The sequence below is a fragment of the Anopheles nili genome, chromosome 3 (genome assembly GCF_943737925.1).
Source record: "Anopheles nili chromosome 3, idAnoNiliSN_F5_01, whole genome shotgun sequence".
NCBI classification, from domain to species: Eukaryota; Metazoa; Arthropoda; class Insecta; order Diptera; family Culicidae; genus Anopheles; species Anopheles nili.
In genome coordinates, this window is record NC_071292.1 from 30,704,217 (window position 1) to 30,729,037 (window position 24,821).

The window sequence follows — 24,821 nt, forward strand, 5'->3', positions numbered from 1 at the left end:
TCATCGTCGGAGTGTCTTTTCGCGCCGTTTCGCTGTTGCTGCTGGCTGAGGAATTCCTTCGCTAAAAGTCAGCCACAAAAGCCTGAGCCTCAACGAGCTGGATCGTCTAATTGTTGGGGAATGCTGGCAAATGAACACACGCAGCGCGAATGGTGGCAATGGAGCGCGCACGTACGGTGAGTGAACGAGAGTCTCCGAACGAGAAGGCAACTTTCGAAAGCTTCACCACAAAAAAGCATAAAAACATTGGGGGAACCGTCTCCACGACACGCCCCGCTAGCGATCGATTGCACCGGGACCGGTGGTTGTGCACGAAAACGGGCAACGTCTCGACAAGTCGCCAGCACTGGGTTTTCAAACCCGTGGGTGCTTGCATGGGAAATTGTTTGCGAAAAAGCGAACCATAATCATAACCACTTCCTCACAAAAGTCGCCAGCCATGGCTTGAGACAGAGAAGACAGTCCAAAATCGCTACCGCAAGCGACGAAATCGAACGAATGCCACCCTTTTGGGGGCCACTCGATGGGTAACGGGAAAATAACGAGAAAAAAAAACGCCAGCAAAACGAGCACAAGGCAAATAAATGGCACTCTTCAACTGCACACTCGGGTGGGGCGCGGATCAACGAGACGCACGCGGCCTCCCGCCCAGAGGGAAGGATGTGATGAGAAGATGGAGGCCGCACGCGGGACAAGACAGTCACAATAGTCACAAACTTCTGCAACTGGCAGGCAGGCAGCGTAGGCAAAACATCCGAGACGAAGCCCCCAAAACAACGACACCAAACGAAATCGCACACGGAATCCCTCGAAACCCGACCCACCAACACTATCCAACGCGGGGCAGCACACGATCACACGGTGGATGCGGGCGCGCACGCTTTTGCCGAGATTCCCGCGGGGAGCCAGAGTCCAAGAAAAAGCGAAAGCACAACCGGACGGGCCGACGTGTAGCCGAAGACTTCGGTCTGGCTTCGGAGATCTCGCTGGTTTTAGGGCTGGTTTTGCGCACCGCGATCGCACGCTATCGGATGCGCTCAGGGAGATCGTGCGTGAGTCGCGATCGCGAGACGATCGAGTACTAAAGCCGCGAGTGCGCTTAGTCGGTGCGTGCGCACACTCACACAGAACCAGCGCGGGTGCCCGAAGCCGGTTGGAGTTTTGGAGTTTAGTTGGAGCGGCTTAGCTAAAAGGTGAGCAAGTTGAGCGCCACGCATTCGAGTGCCTACAGAAGCAGGTGGGGATGCTGTTGTGCTTTATCCCACGTTTATTGAGAGACTGAGGGTCTAAGTGTGTGATACTAATACCAGCGACGCCGGGAAAATTTTTAATTTTAAAATTCTTAAAGGCTACCCGTAAACATGAATATCGTGAAAATAATTATAACAAGCACAGAACATGCATAAAATATATTGCGCTTGCGTTCCAAGCGTTTTTTTAGAAACATTCAACAGAATGCCACCTTTGAAGCGTTTCTTGATCATATGTGTTAACAAAGGTTGCACCGGCTCTAATTCTTCACGTTCTACGTTTGTGATGATTTTTTGCCTTTCTTTACGTTCATTCGTATTTCTGTTTGTATTCGTATATTCTGTGACATGGTATCCTGGAAAATTTGTCTACGATTTTGTGCAGAATACGACGGACATGAAGATGGCGGGAAAGCAACACGAAGCTTCATGTGCATGCATAATATGTTATTTCTTATTAAACAACAACACATGCCTGTGGATATTAATTCAAAATATGGCATTCAATATCGGTCGCACATGCGGGACGAGCAGATGTCGGGAGGATCAGAACGCCTAGGAACTCCAGCAGTGTCTTCTTGACGGATCTCAAGGATGGCGTTGTTATGCCATCATCCAGCTTATCCAAGTACAACGTGTTCGTAGTGAGCCAATGCTTGCTTGAGCCTGAATGCGAAACGATTGGATTTGAAGGAGAAAGTGTGATCGAGTCTTCAGCAGATGAGCCTTTGGAAGCTACAAGCACCTCTGAAAGTGAATACACTCCAAGTGAGGATGAGAGTGCTCGATCTTCGATCGAGAAAATAATCATCGGCGGATTGACTTATGCTCAGCCCAAGGTAAGTTGCTCTTTATTAGCTTATAATGCATTTTTTTTTCAACTAGATAACTTCACTTTTTGTAATTATAGTACTATACAAAAGTGTACAACGAACTTTCGCAGGATGTTGTCATGAGCTGGCAAAAAACGGAAATGCGTACCGTACAGCTTCTGCTCGAACTTTATAAATTGTTTCACGAAGGACACGTTCGGTCGGATCTGAGGCGGCTTGTCCTTGATGTGGTTGTACGCGTGCTTTAGACTCACCCGGTGGTACTTCATGAGATACGCCAGGCACAGTATCCAGAGCAACTTCACCATTGCCTTGCATTCCTCCTCGATCATGTCGGCCACTTCATGGAAGTAGCGTTCCAGGTTTTCCTCACGATTGTCCTTCACTGGGATTCTAACATAGCGCGTATCCTTCGCTGGCAATGGGGTATCATCCAACTCGCTCTCGGTTGCAACATTTATGACCAAGATGATAACCAACTGTCGCATTATTTCCACCGATGCGGCGCTTCCACCACAGAGGTAAAGGTTTTTACGGAGCTTCGAAACTCCATCGATCGGTTAAAATCTCATGATCTGCTAATTACTGGGCATTGCGCCTGCGGATATGCAATTTGCTTGACACACAATTCACACTCAATTCCAATTGCTCCGCAAAGTTACTGTTGCTTGACAAACACGCTGATACTTACTGGCTGACTCTTGCTTCCTTACATACTTCAGATACGGATGAGCATGGCATGACAATTTTCTTCAAGACAATATTTCAAACATTTCAAAAGGAATGATTTTGATAATACAACTTAAATGCATTACAAGAATCATACATAAACAATAATACTTATAAATGACCACAGTTACTAATTCAATTATAAAATAATAGATCATACGCATGTTTTGCATTAAAATGAACCCCATCAACTGGTTCGATCCTAATTGTTATTCCTTGAGATGAATGCATGAAAAACAATCTACGAGCAATGGTTTACAAACATTACAAAATTTGGAAAAGTATCCAATTTATTATATTTCTCAAATTGAAAAAAAAACCAACTGCTATTTCAATCATCTCGGAAAAAGAGCACCCATTTTAAATCCTAGCAAATCTAAAGATAGATATGAACTATTTACTTGATGCATTTAACTCCAAAACTATATAGCGGACCGCACCATGATTGGCAGAATGTGATTATTATATTTATTTAACCCCTTCACTGTGTTGTACGAAAGGTGCTGCGGGCATGTTGAGCGTGCATCTACTGTTCAAAGAATCAACTGTTGGAAAGGCGTTTGCTAAACGCCTTTTTTTAAATCGAAAAGACTTTTCAAATGTCATTTGCAAGACATAATTAAGCCCTGACATAGGCATTCTAAATTCAACCGACATTCGCATTCGTCTAGTTACGTTCTTTTCGCAAGTTGCTAGTTTGTCTCTGAGCAGATACTAGGAAAATGGGCGGAAAAAAAGATGGCCAAGGGAAAGAAAAGGTTAAGCAGAAATCCAAAATATCGCGCACCGCGCGTGCGGGACTCCAGATAGCAGTAGGAAGAACGCATACTAATCTGAAAAATAAAGTGGCAAAACGTCTACGTGTCGGCGCAACTGCCGCAGTTTACGCCGCATCCACCTTGGAGTATCTGATCGCCGAGGTTCTGGAGTTAGCTGGTAACGCCATGAAGGACTTCAAAGTGAAGCGCATCACTCCCAGACATCTCCTTCTGGCAATCCGCGGTGATGACGAATTGGACGAATTGATCAGAGCTATCATCCCTGGCGGTGGCGTTGTCCCACACATCCACCGATTGCTGCAGAACAAGAATGGTTCGAACTAAAGAGAACAGCCATGTAATATAATATACAGCCATGTAATATATTTTGAACCGTATTTATTCATTGAATTCTTGGAGTATAACCTGAAGAACCACAACAGCAAAGAATCCATCCCAAGAATTCCGTTCTCAGAGTAGGCTAGCTTGAAGAGTCGGTTTCTAAGGATGTAATTTCTGCGTACTCCGCTACGCAAGTGTGTACCTAGAGAAATACTTTAGTTTTTCCGCAGTAAAATCTTATGCAGTGTCTTGGAGGTACCTTCAAGGAGTTTGTTCATGCAAAAGCAAGCCATCTGGTGCATCGCAGAGTAATGTTTCATTATTATAACCGATTTGCGACTACATAACCAAAGATTTACACCTTGGCATCCTTCAGCGGCAATTTGACAAGTTGTTTTCACTTCAGTACAGATTTGTGGTGAAAATCGAGTAATCTAAGCACATTTCATTGATTGTACAGTACCATCGTGTGATATCATTGTTGAAGTATATAAATGAACTAAGGAACATTCGTATATGTTGTCGGTCTGGTTTTGGGTAAGAGTGGTTTCTAGTAACTAGAGTATATTAAACAGTATTTTTAATAATACACATTTCTTTTTTGGAGTGAGCGGTACTGACCTTGTTATTTTATTTAAAATGTGAGGCGATCATTCTTTTTTTTAAGACTAATAGACCGCGGTACGGATTCCTGACATGGCACTTGATAATTAGGTATTTATTTAACATTGTTCTCCGTGTCCGTAACATTCTGCTGGAAGGTTATTTTGGTGGTGATGTTTAGATCATCGACCCGCACAACATCGCCCAGATTGAGCTTCTTTGGTAGGGGTTGCGAGTGACCAACTATGCCGTATGGTCGCAGATGATAGATCAGGTAATCAAGCACGTACATTTGATTGGGCGACACGTAGTGGAACGAGATAGCATTGTCCGAGCAACAGTCCAGCCCCTGTAATGTGTAAGGCGAAAAGAAATTTCGTAAGAATCGTTCCTATTTTATGGGATGTATTTTTCCATACCTCGTCTGGTTTGTAATAAACATACTGAAGGTACCAAAAGTCCTTATCCACATGATTCGGTATGAGATGGTGCTCTGGCACAAACGGGAAAAATCTACCGCGTCCAAGTGAATCCCTCGAATCGCCAGCCAATACTTGGACCGCTTCCATACACTTTCCCATTTCCACATCCTCGGCACCATCGCTGTCCTGACGACATATCGGATTCGGTATTGCATCCTCCACAAAACGTTTCACCGCTTCCTTGCTGAGCACGTATCCGGCACCGCCAGACATGTAGCCTTGCTTTACATAGGGTTTAAACCGGCATCCGAAGTAAATGGGATGACTCGGTGAATAAGAGTACAACATGTAACGGAGATTCTCCACGATCACGTATCTGTAACCAAAAAAAAACAAATATCAAATATTGGTCAATCCAATCTTATCTCAAAATATTTAAAATATTACGTGTCGTCGTCGGCCTTAAGGAACCAATCGGCGTCATCCAAGTGATGCTGATAAATGTACTTGAACGCCTCTTTCGTCTTAGCCCACAAATTGTTACGACCCTCGCTTACCGGCAACGCAACCGAGTCTATCAGCGGATCTGCGAATAAACAGAAACTAAGTGTTAGAACTCCCCTACTATCCACAATATGCTGCTATACCTTCGACAGAGCTCATAAAAAGTACTTTGTTGCAGCGGCCAGCCCACGTTCGTTTCACATGTAATGCCTTCTTCTTGTGATTGCTCGGATTGGTCATCACCCAGCACAGAATACGCACGTCCCGCTGAAGTTGATGTGCGAGCGATGCGTTCTCGTGAGCATGCACTTCCTCATGAGCCGCATGTTGACCAACGTCCTGTTCCGGTCCGGAGGCTTCTCGCAGATCATTTCCCGTGTGTGGATCACTCACGATCGATGGTGGTTCACGTTGACGAGAGTAATCAGGAATCCACGGTTGTCGTCCGTTCGAGGAGGTGGTGATCGTGGCAAACATGAAGCCTAGGAGGGCTCCGAACAGCAATGTGATGAACGTTCGTGGATAGTTACCATTGCGTGGACCTGAGGAGAGAAGTTGATAAGCAATACTCACAACCCGAAAAGAAGCACTCACTAAATTTAACAAACCTGTCAGTGAGACGGTATTCTGCATCTTCAACTGCGCCTTCGAAATGGGGGAAAAAGCAATTCATATTCTGCTGTCGGCAGATGGTTGTAGCGATCGATATCTCACATGATATTGTACAAACAAATGTCAGATTTCTACGTTTTAAGGTGGCATTTCAGACTAAAAGACATTTTCTGGTTTTGTTTGTTTTAGGACAAATAAACCAAGCACTGCTATTGGACTTGCTGTGTCAGCTTTCAGAATGAATAAACACAGAAAGGCAAACAAACTCGTCTGCTTTGCATTTTTAGGCCAGAGCGTTTGGATCACGATACATAAATGTAATCGATAGGCCAAGAGAGTGCAACTATTACGGTAATCTTTTCTTCATCGTCTTGCGGCTGCCAATATTTGCAGCAATCTCCCTTAAAATTTGGTTCACAAGATGGTAGTAATAAAACACGTATAGGTAGTTGACTGTGTTTCACTTGAAAATAGCAATTAGTAAATTAGTTAAAATGCACTGGAAACAGTGTACAAGAAAAAGTAACATAGAACGCCTGTGATAGTGCTGAACACAGGTGGCTTATTATAACTGGTATATCATTACTACTTTTAATTATGCATCGTTCGTCACACGTTAGAACATTCATTCTCATATAAGTGATATGAAATTGTGTTAATTTTGCTCTCCAGAATCGATATGTCTGTGTATAATACTATACCATCCATATCCAACCAGTATTGTAGGTAATTCTCGTTTTCTACAAATTCAAAAATAAATTACATTAGCCAATGAAATTAAATCAATATGATATCAAATCAATTGTTATCGTTTATTTGCAACGCTCAAACAGTGAACATAACAAATGAATTAACTAGGCTATGTTCTAGACAATAATGTGCCAATTCCCAAAAAAAATATGATGTATTAGATATTATTTCAAAAAAAGTTTTTGTCAAATTATACTCATTTCGAACAAGTGTTAAAAGATTATTATCCATGTTTAACAACCTTAATTTAAAAAAGGATTGTTATACACGTGTGTAATAGAATTCAAACGTAACCCATGTGCTTTTGTAGTCGAACATGTCTAGTGCACATTTTAGTAACCTTCCAACATTATAAATTTGCACTTTTTATTGCAACAGAAGTAACAGAAGCTCATGGTGTAATTTTTGCAAATTGATTTTTGGAATTGAAGATACATTTGTGATACAATTTACTGTATCAGAAACTTTTAGAATAAAATTCATTTTCAATACTTCTAAACCTATTGCTATTGCAATACCAACCAAACCTATTGCTTGCAATTTGAATAATATAAACCCGCATTTTGAACTAATGAACACGATATACGAGGGAAAATATAGTACGGCAAATTAAACATGTTTTGAAGGAGAAAAGGAAGAAAGGAAATCCCCTAAAGACTGGTAAAAATATCATCACTGCACACAACATGGATGCTTTGTCAAATTGTACACAACTTATTGTATACAAACTTGTGGGTGCAATGCTTACCATTTACCAAAGCAAGTTGCAATTGCATGAGGCCTGTATTGTACTAACTCCACCTTTCAATTATATCTAAATTTTATCAGACGCAGAAGCAATTAGTTTGGGATCTAATGCACAATAAAAAAGACAATTTTGTCGGTTTTAAAAATGATCTAAACAAACGAAGACTATAGAGAAGTTATTTCACCAAAAGTGCTTTGCAGCCTCACATATATTTATCAGGTTACAAGCTGTATATTTGCATATATGATCAATCATGCACCATGTCTAATTGATATGGTACATACCATCGATAACGGTAATAAACTAAATGAAAAACATTGTAACGAAGTTGTTTTCACTGTTGATTAATAAAACCATTCGCATTCGTTTTATGCTGTGTCGAAGCTTACACAAACCGCACATGTTTGGCCTAAGAGTGTCTTGCGGGTGCAACCTCTTGGCCAGTTAGTGGCATCTTGTTGATTAGTCACCGTAACACATAACCGCAGGCTGTCCACTTAATCTTGCCCCTCGGGCCACGCTGGCTAATGCTCTCGCCGCGTTCGCCCATGTGAAGTGTAAATTGGGTAGCAGTAGTTAATGCAGAGCCGTCGCTTTACTGCAGAGCCATTGCAAACAATACGATACAAGCTCAAAGCATTTCGGATAATATTTTTCCAAAGCCCACAAGGTCGAGTCACTCGCAATTATGCATTCTCACGAAAGCCGCATACTACAACTGAATATCGGATAAATTAGTTTATTTCATACATGAATTCAAATTTGTTCTCCACATATTACGGCTTGCAGCTACAATTTGTTCTGATTTAGGGAGTATTTTATCGTTTCACGGAGCCATTTTCTTAACCTAATAGCTCCTAACTGCTATTCATTGCTCACTGCGGCGTATATGAGATTCCTTTTGGCGAACGTTGCCCTCACTGAAGGGAAATATTTTACTTTAATAAAAACTTATTATTCCTGAACGTGATGGCAATTTGACTATATGTATCATTCCTTAGTTTGCAATTGAGATACATCACTCGCGCAACAACAGATCACACATAGAGTATAGAGAGAGTACAAATAGGAATGCATGATGGATAAACGGAAAATGGTTAATAGTAGCGGAAAAAGACAAGTGCAAAGCTGTTAACTCAATTAATCGAGATCGATTATCGAGATTTGTTGAAAGCGATTCAATATGTTGTGATCTCTCTAAGGGAAACACGCTGATAAAATAAGATTCTATGAAATTACGAATAATGATCACGATGACTACAGAAACGCATATAAGAGTAGCATTGAGTAATATAGGCAAGTTTTGTAATAGATGCAAGACACTTCATTTACATGCATCACAAACTGGAGGTGTATTCGTTGACAAGAAATAATAGTCGTTGTTGAAATCAATTCTCAGCCTTAAACTCAATCAAAAACAAACCTTGTTCTCGAAACGAATGATAGAAAAATATAACGTAAGAAAAGCAAAAACACGCTATTTTCAGACGAAGGAACATAGAAATTGAGGAAAGAAAATTACGATAAGCATTTAAGAACCATATTATCATTCTTTTTTTAAAGTTCTCTGTTTGCATGACACAGCTTAGTTCGTTACTAAGTTTGAGTCTGAATTATTCTTCCCGATTCTAGAACTTAGAACTCTTGCAAGCGATATTTTACACCTCTAGAAGTGGCAGTCTCGCACGATTCGGCAATAAAATCGAGAGCTGGAGTAGATGTTCTTAAAGGACGAAGAAAAACTATTATCTGTCAAATGGGCTCACGGGTGAAAAAAATCTGCTCCCATTTGCAACCAGTGATCTCCTTCATGCTACATGCTACTCTTTAATCCTAAATGACATTCTTTTCGAGTGAACTTACCTTACCAACCAGGATACCTCATTCAAAAGTAACACATTCACGCATTCATACATTCAAACCAATCGATCATTGCACGGGTGTGAAACACATTCCGTGTTGCAACATGTACGCTCCTCGGTACAGCTTCACTCTACTTCTTCTATGAATCCTTTCGTTTTTGTTTTGTTTTGGTACTTTGCTTTACAACTAGCATTAATTAGTTATTTGGTTCATTAGCTTTGGTATCAGAGTCCGTAACGTCCTGCAGCATTTCATCCACCCTTTGGTAGCGGCTCTTGTAGGAATTTTGCCGATGGTGTTGAGAGGCCTTTTTCGTGGTGGTCTTGCCTAGATCATCGACCCGCACAATATCACCAAGACTGAGCTTCTTTGGTAGGGGTTGCGAGTGAGCAACTATGCCGTATGGTCGCAGATGATAGATCAAGTAATCAAGCACGTACATTTGATTGGGCGACACGTAGTGGAACGAGATAGCATTGTCCGAGCAACAGTCCAGCCCCTGCAAAGAGGAAAGGAATTTCATAAAAATTCATCCCATTGGTTCATTAAAAAATGCATTTGTTCCGTACCTCATCTGGTTTGTAGTAAGCGTACTGAAGGTACCAAAAGTCCTTATCTACATGATTAGGTATGAGATGGTGCTCTGGTACAAACGGGAAAAATCTTCCTCGTCCAACCGAGTCTCTCGAATCACCTGCGAGTACTTTAACCGCTTCCATACACTTTCCCATTTCCACATCCTCGGCACCATCGCCGTCCTGACGGCATATCGGATTCGGTATGGCATCCTCCACAAAACGTTTCACCGCTTCCTTGCTGAGCACGTATCCGGCACCGCCAGACATGTAGCCTTGCTTTACATAGGGTTTAAACCGGCATCCGAAGTAAATGGGATGACTCGGTGAATAAGAGTACAACATGTAACGGAGATTCTCCACGATCACGTATCTGTAACCAAAAAAAAAACAAATATCAAATATTGGTCAATCCAATCTTATCTCAAAATATTTAAAATATTACGTGTCGTCGTCGGCCTTAAGGAACCAATCGGCGTCATCCAAGTGATGCTGATAAATGTACTTGAACGCCTCTTTCGTCTTAGCCCACAAATTGTTACGACCCTCGCTTACCGGCAACGCAACCGAGTCTATCAGCGGATCTACGAATAAACAGAAACTAAGTGTTAGAACTCCCCTACTATCCACAATATGCTGCTATACCTTCGACAGAGCTCATAAAAAGTACTTTGTTGCAGCGGCCAGCCCACGTTCGTTTCACATGTAATGCCTTCTTCTTGTGATTGCTCGGATTGGTCATCACCCAGCACAGAATACGCACGTCCCGCTGAAGTTGATGTGCGAGCGATGCGTTCTCGTGAGCATGCACTTCCTCATGAGCCGCATGTTGACCAACGTCCTGTTCCGGTCCGGAGGCTTCTCGCAGATCATTTCCCGTGTGTGGATCACTCACGATCGATGGTGGTTCACGTTGACGAGAGTAATCAGGAATCCACGGTTGTCGTCCATTCGAGGAGGTGATGAGCGTGGAAAACATGAAACCCAGGACTGTTCCGAACAGCAATGTGATGAACGTTCGTGTATGGTTTCCATTACGTGGACCTGATAGATGTGAATAACACGATTGGAAACAAAAACAAAGTTATCAACTGAAAAATAGCTATTCTATGTCAAATCCACCTATTAATGGGACGTTATTCTGCATCTTATACTTTGCCTGTTTCACGGTCTACTTGCACAAACGTTCTATTTGCGACAGGGAAAAGTGACCCTACTGCTGAGCGCCTAACATTTTTGCCTGAGTAATGTAACCGTTTTCATAACCGTGAAAAATTTGCGGCTCGTAAAGCTAGCTTCCAGAATGTTGCACGATTGTTGGACAAACACACACGTTTTCCAAACATCCTCATTTTGTCTACGACGCATAAACCTAGTCGATATGTCAAGAGAGAGCTAGTATCATGGTAATCTTTTCGCCATATGCTATGCGACTGCTAACGACGTGCCGTACTTTATTCACCACAGGTTAATTATGATTAATCGAAAGATTTATTTTCTGACTATATGACTATATGGTAAAACATGCAATAGAACACTGTACCAGAGAAAGAAAAAAACAATTAGGAACGTGTAATAGATTGAATGACCATCCTACTGCTTTAAACGTTTATGCTGTGTTTTATACTGATCACGTATTGTGAAAGGTCACGCGTTCTATGACAAAAAGTTACTAAAGTTAGGACGTGAACACAAAACGTGACTGTATGTTGTATGTTTTAAACTAAAGAGTTTAAAAGCTACAATTAGAAGCCATTTTCGTATTTCTTTTTATAACGCTCCATAAAAATACGATTTTTTCATAAAGCTTGAGTATTAAATGTTTTATGTTTTTTTTTTCTTCTTTATAATTTAAACGTTAAGTTTATACGATATTTTATTTTCTTATCTATTTTGCTATCTATAATTTGCATAAAAAATAACAATATTTACAAGCCATCACTTTATTTTTGTCAAAATACATACCTAGATCGGGGATCTTCATTACGAACAGTAATAATTACGCCCTCTGATAACTCAATCGAATGCTTTCCGCTGCAACTTTTAAATACACGTCAAACCGGCTGCTTAGTTACGTTTTGAACAAAACTCGGCGCAATGTGAGATTCATTTGGCTATAGTTTTATCACACAAACGAACAGTAATCATTTGAGTATGTTTTGCACTGCCACACGACAACCCCGTATTGCGCTATTATAGCGGACACATTACAAATTCACTTTTAATAAATTTTTTTCGACAGTTGTTACGATCAAGCCTTGTTGCTTAATTTCATTATAATAGTTGCGATACATTCAATAACACATTAGAGTTTATTCGGTGTATAACATATGGCTTATCACTGACTGCGTGCACGATACGAAAAAAAAATTCTCTTCTCCGAATGTGGTCAACACGGGGAGAATTTTAAAACCGCGCACGTCTCATCACCTCTGTAGAACAAGAACTCAATGATCGTGTGTGTAGTTTATCAGTGACCGTAACGAGCGGTTCTCGAGCGGGATTAGATAATGAAATTCTGCATTAACCCACTGCTCGCTTGGGTCATTATCATTTGCAATTGGCGCAGAATATTTATGTTTCCAGCTTTTTCGCTCGCTTTTGTTTTCATTCGGCAATAGGGTTGCACTTGAATTTCCGACCACGTTTGTACAGAGTTCGCAATCGCTGAAAACACTCACGGTCGCTGGCACTAAATGATGACCAACAATCCTGCAAATGAGAAATGTAGGGACATATTAAATACCACTCAACGAAAGCGTTAACAGACTCGCTACCATCATCCAGCCTAACCCTCATGGTTCGAGCATATGTCTAAATGCGTTCATCGACATTAGCTGCACAACAAAAGCGTTCTCTTCCAAAACAATTCAATACGGCATTTGGAACTAGACCAGATCGCGAAGGTTTGTTTGGATGCAAATTACACCTCTCTCTCGCTATTGATAAATATGGAACACAGAGTGTGTGCAGGGTAAGAACCGAATAAATGTCAAACATGCTAATTTATTCGGAATGGTATTGTACGAAAATAATAAACAGATGGAAAACAGAGCGATCGCATCGATGCCACCGGAAACACGGTTAGCTATGTAGAAGAGAAATAATTCGTCTGATGTGGTGGTACGATCGCGCCTGATATAAAAGCACGTGTACAGGCTAATGCTATTTTTTAGAACATTAAAAATACTATCCTAACATTGAAACTTGAAATACCTAACGGAAACAAACAGAATGCTTTGCACAGCTGTGCAACCTATTCGGTCCATTCCGCTTAACTGTTGCGAAAATGCATGATCAAAGCTTATGGCTTGTATATCTTTGAATGGACTTCATCACTAATAACATCAGGGATAACAATTAGTACCGCAACTAACTAAACAGTTTAATATAGACATTTCATCTTTGCAAAACTAATATAAAATAATTCTACGTACTTTCTGGCAGCTCAACATTAACGCGAACAAAATACACAAACGTTCCGTCTACACACATGTTAAATCTAAGCAATCTGCTGGGATGTTGCCTAAGCGGTGCATCACAGCATCCTCGATTGAACCAGATGTAACAGGAGACAGTAGCTTCTTTGGTTTCATCTATTCAAGTATCGTCAATTTGGATCAATAAACACTAATTGAGTGCCAAGGGAATTCTTACAAAGCTTAACACGGGAACACTTATGGTTTCAATGCAACATTTGGTAGGAAGAGACATTTGCTAGGTAAATATAAACAATGGTACTTACTGGAAGTGCACAAGCCTGGCATACTCAAAAATAACTTATGCGCGAGGGTTTGCCATTAAAAACATCCTACAATCTGCTCTTCGCAACGCAACCAGCATGCAAGCAGGAAACCACTGAGTGATAAGAGACTGAGCGATATGGTAAGCAATCACTGCTGTGATGCATGAGACGCTGTTTGACCACGACGACGATTCAGGCACCACGCCATAAAACTACACGCAGAATCATGGGTTTGACGAGATTCTGTAAATTTTGCGTAACTTATAGCACGACAATTATCCGAAATTTCCACCCGTCTCCACTGCAGATGTTAGCTCGGGAATCCAGTATTACTCACAAAGCCGTCGGCCAGGGAAATGCCAAACATACTTCTTTTTCGGCGACCGGCAACTATACGAGATACTTTATCTTTTTTTGCATTTCGTAACAGAATGTTCTTGTGCAGTTTTTAGCCGCTACTATGCATGGTATGCGTGTAGATGGAAACTACGAACGAACACCAAGCGAGAGTCTAGTTTCCCTTCACTGTTTTACTTTTGTAAATGTTTTTTGACCTGATATTTTGATGCTAAGTGTCTTGACCTAACGTCAAAATGCACAAAAGACCAACCTATAAGTTTTAAAACAGCCCTGCCCAGCTGCAGCCGTAACACTATGCGTTTGCTTGTGGACATTTGTTGAAAATTAAGCACTTTCCTACCGCCAAAGGAAGGGGTTTTCCTTTGTAAAAGAATTCTGCATTGTTTACATTCATTCTCGCCTTGCAAACAACAATCCTTTTAAATTTTAATGATCCTTTTCGCTTTTAATTTTTTTCCATTTTGAGATACGCATGTAATAAGTCAAAGCATTAATTATTTTACCTTAAGAAGCATTTATATAATATATAAACGATTTCATAACAATTTATGAGATTCAAACAATTCCTTGCATTTATTTTTGATCTTGGTATATGATCTGTATCGAGTCATATGCAAGCAAAAGTCAATACATATTATATAAAAATTAAAATGTGCTAGCTATGCACTAAATTGAGGTTGCATATGAAAGAAATGCATAAGAACAAAATTAAATTGCATTTTCAAAAGTAAAAAATTAAATATTTCTAGATTAATATGAACCAACCTTACGTGCATCCTGCCGTTGTTCTAAGCAAATTAAATATTTTACAGCTTTTCAATTAGAGACTAACAATATCCAACTATAGTAGAACGATTAATTGATGTTTTATCAATAATTACCAATTGATTTAGTGTTTTGCATAGCGTATTGTACGTTAAAATAATGTTACGTTCAACTATCGCTATGTTGAACTTCAACTCCTTTCATATTGCATCAAAGCCCCCTCAGGCTTACACACACTGCGAAAATGATCAGCTGTCAAAAAGCGTCGGCACAGAAGGAACAAGTCGTGCCCTGTTGTATTTCGTCGTAAAAATATTAAACCAGTATTTTTTGTAGTTTGTTTATATTCTTCTGAGGTGTAAATGGGTGTTTGTTTATATGTGATGTTTGTGATAAGATTAGTGTAGAAGGATTTACCGTATTTCGAAATCATTTGTTGTCTTGTGTGCAAGAAGCTGCTTCATAGACTGTTCTTCTTGTTGGATCTATTTTCTTGATCTTGCGTTGGCAGTATAGCATTTGGGGAATTTTGGCGGTGTTTGTGTGAGCTCCAGTCAGTGGTGAATTTAAAAAATAACTTATTGGCGCGAAGGATACTCTCCCAACATTGAGCGTGCTCCCTACACGTGCTTACTTTGAAATATACTTTTGATTTTGTTTTTGAAACCATGTCGCTGCGAGGCTTTAGAAAGCCGGTCCAAAATGGAAACCACACCGACGAGAATGATGTGAAAGGTATGTATTACTACTAGTCGAACACGACACACAACTCGGCCACCAGAAATGTTTATATTTGGGGAAAGAGAGACATACGACAGGGTTGACAGTGTAGTATATTATGTCATGGATGATTCAGATGTAAACAAAACAGCATATACGATCTTGTTCGCCAAGCTTTTTTTTAATGACAGTTTCTATTTTACTATTTTTTTTTGAATGAGCTACATCAATTTTAATAAAGAGAAATAAACATTAGCAGAGTCGTAAATAAATTAAATTGATGAAATTGATTACCTTTACGTGAACTGTTCGTGGCATTGATGTAGTTCAAAAATGTCTACCAAAAAATTTACTTGATTGACGATATCTTCTAAATAAATTTATTTGACTGAAATAAAAATTTGCAACTTATACTAAGTCATGCTTTTGATTTTGTATCCTTTATTTTAGATGTAAAGCTGGCTCTCCTACCAGGTAGAAAACGAATACAAATTATTGGCGACAGTGACAGCGAAAGCGATGCAACTGCAAGTCCGATAAAACCTGTGCCTATACCGATAGTCGGAGCTGTGAGAGAAAATGCCACCGATTCTCCTTCTGCAAAGTTGAGCGTAAAGGATAAAGAACTGCGACTGCAAAAGGCGAGACAGGCTTGTATGGAAGTGGACGCTATGCTATTGCAGTCTGCTCTAGTATCAAATGGATGGGATGTGGACAAAGCAGTGAAGGAGTTGAAAAGCTCGTCGGCCAAACGGAAAATAATGTCCAGTCCTTCTCCAGTGAAGCCCACCATTGTACCGGTGGCAAATAGATCTCCGGATCAAAATGAGGCAAAGAAACGGCGTATTCAGCCGATGAACAGAAGTGATGAAGATAGTGACGCAGACTCCGATCGTCCTACTGAGCTCGTATTTGATAGCGATGAAGATAGCGATGGTGGATATAATCACGCCAAACTTGCAAAAGATCGCAAAGGAGTGGTAGAGTTTCTGAACACGGCTACATTGAACGAGATGATATGCGTAAAAACGTTATCTATGAAGAAAATTGATCTGCTGGTAGAGATGCGTCCTTTTCGCGATTGGTCGAACTTGGTAGAAAAATTGAAAACGCATCGCTCACTCCAAACGGAGATTCTAAACAACACGCAGGAATATCTCGCACGTCGAAACAACGTTGCGGCGGTAATGAGTAAATGCAAGAAAATCGTGAAAAAGCTAGAAGAAGCTATCGAATCCGGTGGAAGCCGCCTTGTTGAACAACCGCGAAACATACCAGAGGCGCTGAAGCTAGCCGAGTACCAACTGGTCGGTCTGAATTGGCTCACCATCATGCACCGCAACAAGATGAACGCTATTCTGGCGGACGAAATGGGTCTCGGGAAAACGATTCAAATCATCGCTCTGCTGGCATGGCTTAAGGAGAACAAAGAGCAAACAAATCCGAGCCTGTTAGTGGTCCCCTCGTCGACGATGGACAACTGGGAACAGGAGCTAATAACCTGGTGTCCTGAATTGGTGGTATTGAAATACTACGGCGGCCAGGCGGAGCGTCGCATGATACGAGTGGATTGGGCCAAAAACGGCATCAAGGAGGTGGACGTTGTTCTCACTACGTACCATATGATGGGTGCTTCTGGGGAAGAGAAGAAAATGTGGCGTGTAACGCACTTCGATTACGTCGTATTCGATGAGGCACATATGTTGAAAAACGTCCAGTCGCAACGATACCAGAATCTGATACGTATCAATGCAAAGCATAGGATTTTGCTCACGGGTACGCCATTGCAGAATAATCTTCTCGAATTGATGTCGTTGCTGTGTTTCGTGATGCCCAAATTGCTAGGGTCCAAGGTAGATGATATAAAAGCTCTCTTTCAGGGAAAAACGGTACGTATGAGAGAAGAATGATGTATTCACCAAAAGTGAGTCATAAATTTAGCACGCTAAAAATCAATCTATTTTTTACAGAAAACTAGCCAGGGCGAAAATGACGAGGAGGTGTCCTCATTCGAGAAAAATCAAATTGAACGTGCGAAATTGATTATGAAACCGTTTGTGCTACGAAGGCTTAAGAAAGATGTACTATCATTTTTACCCCCAAAGCATGAAGTTGTCGTAAGTGTAGTCATGTTCAAGTTATTGTCACCAGATACTCTGCAAACAAGTGATGCATGCAAACGTTCTGAACTTTCAGCTCAAAGCCACCATGATAGATTCGCAAAAAGAGAAGTATTATGAAATCGTTGATCAATGCCAAAAAGCTACTGGTGTAATTAAGGAAAATACCGAAATTAGTGGAATGTCCATCATGATGGACTTGAGGAAAATGGCAAATCATCCACTGCTGTTGAGGTAGTTTAGCATGACTTATGAAAGCCATATTATTTGCATATAAAAAAACGTCTTTACTGTGGTGTTTTTTTTAACAGATACTACTATTCTGATGATGATGTGCGTGGTATCGCACGGAAGCTCGCAACAGATCCTGAGTATAAAGGTAAAAATGCAGACAACATTTTCTATGATATTGCTTACCTTTCGGACTTCAAATTATTCCAATTGCGCGATAAATACACGGTAAGTTGGGTCGTAAGATTGCCTGTGGAGCCTATGGTATTCTTATTGTCATCAATATACTACAATAGAGCCTGTACGACCTGCGGCTGCCGGAGAAGTTGATCACAGCGTCTGGAAAATTTCGTCAATTGGACGAGCTTTTGCCTAAGATGAAGGAAGAAGGTCATCGTGTGTTAATCTTCAGCCAGTTCACCATGATGCTGGACATCATGGAAGAATATATGAAAATTAGAAATCACGAGTACATGCGGCTGGACGGAAGCACACCAGTTACGGAGCGGCAGGAGATGATTGATCAGTACACGGAAGATCGGAATATCTTTATATTTATGCTCTCAACAAAGGCCGGCGGTTTGGGCATAAACTTAACTGCAGCGGATACTGTAATCATCCATGACATTGACTTCAATCCATACAACGACAAACAGGCGGAGGACCGAGCCCATCGATTGGGTCAGAAGAAACCAGTTACGATTTACAAGCTTATAACGGAAGGTACGATCGAGGAAGGCATGCTAATGGTTGCCCAACAGAAGCTGCAGCTAGAGAAGAATGTCACCGAGCATGATGGTAAGTCGAGATGGATGAAATGCTTCGTTGACTTGTTTTCTAATCGTGTTCTTTTCATCTATTGCTGTAATCGTGGTACAGGCGACAACGCAGTCAATGATCACAAATGCATGGTGAGTTTGTTGACCATGGCGCTGGGCTTGGACGAGATAAAGGCTGAATCAATACTGAAAAATGAGTCTCCCCAAAAGAAAACGATGGACGAAGAGTTCTAAAAGCTTATTCAGCTTTAACGTAGTGTTTGTTACCTGCAGCATACTGTTTCTCCGATAAAGCTAAGACGCACTAACAAGTTGAAGGCGGTAGGTCTCCAGAACCGTTGCTGAATACGCGTAAAAATAGCTCTTTGAGAAATGTTCCAACCATGATATTGATGATCAGCTAGATGACTCAAATTTTCGCAATATCTTTTGTATGTTCACTCTTTTTTTTTTAATAGAAACTATTTATGTCAACTAGTAGGTGTATGACAATGTAACGAACGGTTTAGATATTGTAAACAAATATATATGTCCACTATTTGTTAAGAAAAATTAAACCTAATGACCATTTACATTACGAATCTGCATTGGTGCAAGTGGGGCGCTCGAAGAGATCATTTGGGCTATTGCAAAACGATTTCCCATTCCAGCGGTCAACCGGTCAGGTCGTGGTGGGTAAACATATCGTTCGATTCCAAGGTAAGATACAATTCGGGTATTGCTATTTGAATACGACGGCAACGCAAATGTCAGTCAAAGTTTATGGCCTTGTGTGGTTTAATTGGATAGCCTGTAATAAGGTTATGGGCGTGCCGTTTTTCAAAAGCCTGAGCATGGTCGGATCTTCCAGTAACACTTCCGAATAATTTCAATTAATGCAATAACGCTAAACACACCGCTTCATTCCCAAGCCATAGCTTAGATCAGAATCTAAGGGCAGGAGATAGCGCTCCCATCCCGCCACGATATAATGATCATCGAATTATCATACTGAATTGATTATTATCACACCGGGGCACTTTGTTTGGAGAAGTATTGAAATTATATCTGGCAGCTGAGTAAACTCTGCAGCACTTTTGCGAGCAGACTGGTAGAATTCGTCGCATTAAACTGGCTCAAACAGAATTGATTTGCAATCAAAAAATTGTTTTAATTGCTTACCTCTGCTACGGCCGGCATTTTGCAGCGTGTTTACACCAAATCCAAACGGAAAAGGCGTAAGACAAAAAAAAACGGCACAAAGCAGCAGTAACGCCGGCCGATTATTAATGGGAAATGTTTTACGATTTTTCGTTTTCGCTTTTCTTTCCCCCAAGCTTTTTTCCTCAAGCTTGCAGTTCCCCCCCCCCCTCCTGGCAAAGCCGCATATATTATCGCGCGTCTTCCCCAAGGCAGGGCGCAGGGGTGGGGCAATAAAACAAAACAAAAAAAAAATAACCCGTTCCCAGAACCTTCTGAAAAATCAAGCTCGCGCCCCGGCGCTCGTTATGCGTTTTCGTTTTCGCAGCCATCCTTTTTGCAGCGACCCCACGGGCGTCAGATCGATCTCACGCGATCTAACCTCCGCGTTGGAAGCCAGGAAGTGGCCGCAAAGCCTTCAGATTGCTTGCGTGGAAAAAGCCTCGGTCGAGGAAGCGAAGATGAAGCGCGAGATCGAGCGTAATTGCGGTGCGGTGGATTGAGCTCGATGACGCCGCCCGGAGGGCTTCTAAGCTCGATGAAAAACGGCCTACCATTATCGTGTGTGTGTGTGTATGTGTGTGGCTCTTGTCAACTTCCGTTTTCGGACGCCACAGCTCATTGTCGCCATCCATTTCTTCGGCAACCGGGGGTTTCCCAAAACAAGTTCAAGACCAAGTCATCACCTCATGGGGTGGGGTTTTTTTTTCTCGATTTGCTGCTGAGCCTCTTGCGGAGCCTTTTGGGAAGCCATTTTGGGTGGCCCGCTCCAAGAACGATCGTTTGATCGCCACTACCCGGGCAAAGCACGATGCTCCAGGTGTCATTGACCCGTGGCCACAGGGTGACGGTTTTTTTTTTATCTTCGGGGTGGGAATGGAACACAATGATGGGCTCAAAGATGGGCTTCCATCCGCCGGGGCAAAAGACAACCTTCGCGCGCGTCAGTTCGAGTACCTCCACGAGCGCGTATCTCGAGGCGATCGGCCAAGTGCCTCCCGTAAAGGTGCTGGAAACATTTTAATTGGATGCTCTCGCGGCCCAAACCGCGGCATGGAGTGGGCTTCGAGCGTTGCGCGGTAACCTTGGAGCTAGTGGAGGCTCCAAAGGCGGTATATTCGGCACCTCCCGAATGGTGGTGTTCCTCCCCGGAAAAATCCGTCTGCTTCACTGCAGCGATCGCTGGAGCGGGCAATCGATTTCGCAAACGAACCTTTACGACGCCTCAAGGGGATCGAGGAGGAGCAAACGCGAAAAACATACATCCACAAACCTCGCCAACGCCAAATTAACCCAATCCCGTCCTAATTCTCGATGCCATCGCTAGCATCCGGTCGCGAGCGTTATTACGCGGATCCGAAGCGTCCAGCTCGCAGGTTCTCGCTCATCCCCGTGTGTGTGCGTGTGTGTGGTTGTTGCCAAAAAGCATGTCCCCCGACATGCGGCCAGCCAGCGAACGAGCTTTGTACCGGGGAGGGATGACCGCAGTTGGCGGGCTCCACAGGCTACAGCCCTACCCTCCGACCACACTGCGAAAGATGGTGGGGACTAAGCCACTATAAAGCCGCAACACAAGACGTTTGCCAGGTTTAGTCCATCGAAAGTGACCGCAGCATCAACAGCTGCAGCCCTAATCCGGCTCGATAACTCGTGCTCTCGGTGGGGAGTTTTGTGCGTTTTGAAAATTAAATAAGCAAAAAAAAAGGAAAAACTCGCTCACTCGCCCACGCGCTTGGCTTAGAAAAAAACAGGTTTTTGGGGTTTCGTCGCTTAACCGCTCGCGCAAATCACCGGACCCGCGCGAAGTGCTTCGTTGAATGGTGGTTTTGCTAAACTCTCGCACCACCCTGTAGTGGCTCTGTAGTGTGAACGCGAAAAAAAAACCTGCTACTCTTTCAAAGGGAGAGAGAGAGAGAGAGAGAGAAAATTACACCCTTCGATCTTCAACCCTTCAGCTTGGCAAACGCGCTGCAGGTAGGTAACGGATTTTAGCGCCAGGGAAATGCCCCTGAAAGCCCACTTTTCGTGATGAGGGAGGAAGTGGTGCATTACCTGCGCGGGAAGGGCCCTTCGGATGCAAACTTGAACCGGTTGCACGGTTTGTTTGTGCGGTTTTGGGACGCACCGTGAGATCGCTTCGATTGTTTTATTTTGACCTCAATCGCGGGCGCGATTAGCGTGATTTGTGGGTTTGCTTCGTTTGATTGAGGGGGATTGGGATTTGGACCTTCGAGGAAATCGAAACACCCCATCCGCGTCAGCCTCGGTGAGGCGGGCGCACGCACGAGATGCACCTTGCGTAATCTGCGCGCGCGCGCACACACAAAAGAGCGTCGTTTTGGGTTGAGAGAAATTATGAAATGTTTTTCGAGCCATTATTATCAGCCTTCGCGCGTAGGCATCGCTCTTGAGTGTGTGTGTGTGTGGTGAGGGGAAGGAGGGAGGGGGGGGGGAGCTCCGAAAGGGAAACCGAATGTGTGTCGACTCGTGGGGAGCGAGGAATCGGCTGGTCCGTTTTTGAGATGACTGAAATTGGGTGCAACAACAAACACATGGCAGAGAAAAAAAAAGCACCCCAAAAAAGCGATCCAGTGAAAGTGACCCTCGGATTGCTTTTGGCGCAATGTTTGCAATTACTGTGCACGTGTGTGTGTGCGCGCGTGTGTGTGCTTGTGGCGGTCTCCTTGTACGCATCGAGTATCCTTCGCTTTTTCTCGCCTCATCTGACGTCACAGCTCGAGGTGGAAAGAACACGCGGATGGCCTACTGCGATGTATGCTTGTTGGGATTGAAAAAGAAAAAAGGCGGCTTCATTCTCGATCGCACTTGAACCGTGCCTAATGCCTACACCGAATGCGACCCCTTTTTGTTCTACGCACGTGGGTGATCTTTTTTCAAAAAATTAATGTTTCCTCCCAAGAAAAAAAAAAACAACCCCCCAAAAAGCAACCCCTAAGCTGCCACCACGCGGTGTCCTTACGGCGAGAATATTTTAGCTTATTTTGACAGCCACAAACATCCCGCACGGGTCGTAAATTCCTGCGCACGTTGTTTTCGCTTCGTGCGTTTCCGCTTGCGGGCTGCTGTTGTTGTTGCCTGGTGTTGCTTGGTGTTGTTTTTCTATTCTGTTACGCTGCGATTATTATTCCGGCATAATTTCGCGTGCTCAACCGAGTGCTCTTGGTTCAATCTTCCGATCTGAGCCTCCCAGAACGGAGCTCGAAACGCTTTTGTCTTTAGCGAAGCGAGCGAAACGAGCGAAACGAGCGAAACGAGCGAGATGGGAGGGACCACAATCTGCATATTTAATTAGTCCTCCAGCCAGCCGGTGGGAAGGCCACCGAGAGAGGCTGTTAAAACAAAATGCCGCTCGGTAGCGGTGGCCACAAGCGGGCCTTCATTAATTATGGCCCACCGGCGTGAGTTTGGCTCGGAGTCGTGGAGTCTTCTAACGTGCCTGCGAACGTCCGGTCACCGATCAATCCGCGGGTTAAATGGGCTCACACACACACGCACACACACTTGGCCATCGAATAAGCCTGTCCGATAAGATTGTTGCCGCGATCAGCCCAAGCCAGGGCTCTTCCAGCCTGCAGACTTCTGCGTAAGCTCGCCTAAATAGGTGGCATTTAATTTCCTGCCAGGGAATCTCAGGCGTACTCGTGCCTCTCGAGCCTCTAATGAATTCCATCGCGCTGAACTTCACAAGGCCGTGCCATCGCCCCAGGAGGTGGGTCTTCGACATCGCTGGCTTTGGGGTGTTTTTCCTTTTCTTCTCTTTTTTTCTTCGGTTGCCACACGAGTCGCCATTAGAGTTGTGGCTTATCGTGGCCTTACCTTTATCCTGCGCCCTTTTCAATCCCAGCCCTGCAACAAAATGGTACTCTCTCGCTTCACGGCACCCTCTCTAAGGTCATTTCCCCCCCCTCCCCCCTCACACCCAGTGCCCACCATCCCTTAGGCCCTAGAGACGCGCTGGATGGGCTGATGGACCAAACCGGGCCGAATCTCCATTAGAGCAGTGACCTCGTTTCGATTTCGATGCCGTGCAATTGCAGCAGCAGCACCGTGTCTTCTGCGTTTGGTCTGCAGGGGGAGGTAGTGGTGGTGCTGGTGGGGGAGAGCGGGGGGCTACTCAATGCAGTTTCCCCCCACCTGCTGGCTCAATAACCTCCCCCCCTTCCCACAAACGAAGGAAGAGCTCGCAAGCAAGCAAGCAAGTGAAGAAGAAAGAAAAAAAGGCAACCACGCGCTCCATCGCGCTTTCCATCGCTTTTCCTCCAATCTTCATCGCAAGGCGTCACGTTCTGGGCATTTAACTCGAGCGGTTTCAAATAACAAAATCGATCGGGTGCGCAGCGCGACGTAATTAGGCTTGCGCGCCCCGTAAATGGCAGCATCACTCGTGGTTTGTGACGTCGGTCAGCTCAAGGGACCGCACAACATATAACAGGGTACCCTGTATATAAGTGGGTATGAAGCAAAAAAAAAACAAAAATGAAAAATTAAACTACCCCACTGATCGGAGTATGCTTCCCCTGGCTAAGTGCCGGCCAATTCCTCGCCCCCACAAAAAAACCGTTACGTGCCACGCGTGCCGGCTTTCTGGCTTCACCGAGCGAGTAGTAGAAAGGAAGCCTCACCGTTCACCTGCATCAAATGCAACCCATCAAAGGCACGTTTTGGGGAAGGAGGGAGGTTTCTAATGCGCGCCCAATTCGGGCGTAATTCTCATCATCAAGCCGCTTATGCCACCTCGACGTGTGTGATGTGTGAACGTGCATAATCGGCAGCATAAGCCGCATGCAGCATCGTTTCCATCGTCAATTAGCACCAGCTTGGTCAGCTGACAACCTGTTTCCGACGAGCCGTGAGCCTTCCTGAACGAGCCCGTGTGGCATGAAAAATAAGCCATCAATTATGGGCCAAGGCC

The 24,821-nt window shown here is 43.2% G+C and overlaps 5 protein-coding genes across 5 annotated transcripts; 2 read left to right on the forward strand and 3 right to left on the reverse strand.

Moving 5' to 3' along the window:
• Window positions 1-1,734: 1,734 nt before the first annotated feature.
• On the reverse strand, window positions 1,735-2,643 carry LOC128724053 (dual specificity protein phosphatase 18-like; the record flags this gene model as incomplete). The annotated part of the gene is made up of 2 exons (XM_053817818.1): window positions 1,735-1,997; window positions 2,232-2,643. Coding segments are annotated over 2 exons (675 nt in total), but the record flags the coding sequence as incomplete, so codon positions are not given.
• Window positions 2,644-3,534: 891 nt separating this feature from the next.
• On the forward strand, window positions 3,535-3,915 carry LOC128726171 (histone H2A.V-like). The gene has a single exon (XM_053819963.1). It carries the CDS (start codon window positions 3,535-3,537, stop codon window positions 3,913-3,915), a length of 381 nt encoding a protein of 126 aa, XP_053675938.1.
• Window positions 3,916-4,630: 715 nt separating this feature from the next.
• On the reverse strand, window positions 4,631-6,074 carry LOC128724054 (glycoprotein-N-acetylgalactosamine 3-beta-galactosyltransferase 1-like). The gene is made up of 5 exons (XM_053817819.1): window positions 6,050-6,074; window positions 5,585-5,983; window positions 5,385-5,523; window positions 4,935-5,313; window positions 4,631-4,864 (listed from the first exon to the last, which is right to left on the reverse strand). The coding sequence occupies exons 1-5, from the start codon at window positions 6,072-6,074 to the stop codon at window positions 4,631-4,633; spliced, it is 1,176 nt and encodes a 391-aa protein (XP_053673794.1).
• Window positions 6,075-9,163: 3,089 nt separating this feature from the next.
• Window positions 9,164-12,011, reverse strand: LOC128723118 (glycoprotein-N-acetylgalactosamine 3-beta-galactosyltransferase 1-like). Its single transcript, XM_053816827.1, has 5 exons — window positions 11,955-12,011; window positions 10,635-11,033; window positions 10,435-10,573; window positions 9,984-10,362; window positions 9,164-9,913 (listed from the first exon to the last, which is right to left on the reverse strand). The coding sequence occupies exons 1-5, from the start codon at window positions 11,971-11,973 to the stop codon at window positions 9,611-9,613; spliced, it is 1,239 nt and encodes a 412-aa protein (XP_053672802.1). The 5' UTR covers window positions 11,974-12,011; the 3' UTR covers window positions 9,164-9,610.
• A 3,516-nt stretch (window positions 12,012-15,527) lies between these two features.
• Window positions 15,528-19,165, forward strand: LOC128726260 (SWI/SNF-related matrix-associated actin-dependent regulator of chromatin subfamily A containing DEAD/H box 1 homolog). Its single transcript, XM_053820057.1, has 7 exons — window positions 15,528-15,594; window positions 16,030-17,468; window positions 17,550-17,696; window positions 17,776-17,933; window positions 18,011-18,158; window positions 18,227-18,728; window positions 18,810-19,165. Exons 1-7 carry the CDS (start codon window positions 15,528-15,530, stop codon window positions 18,941-18,943), a joined length of 2,595 nt encoding a protein of 864 aa, XP_053676032.1. The 3' UTR covers window positions 18,944-19,165.
• Window positions 19,166-24,821: the final 5,656 nt, after the last annotated feature.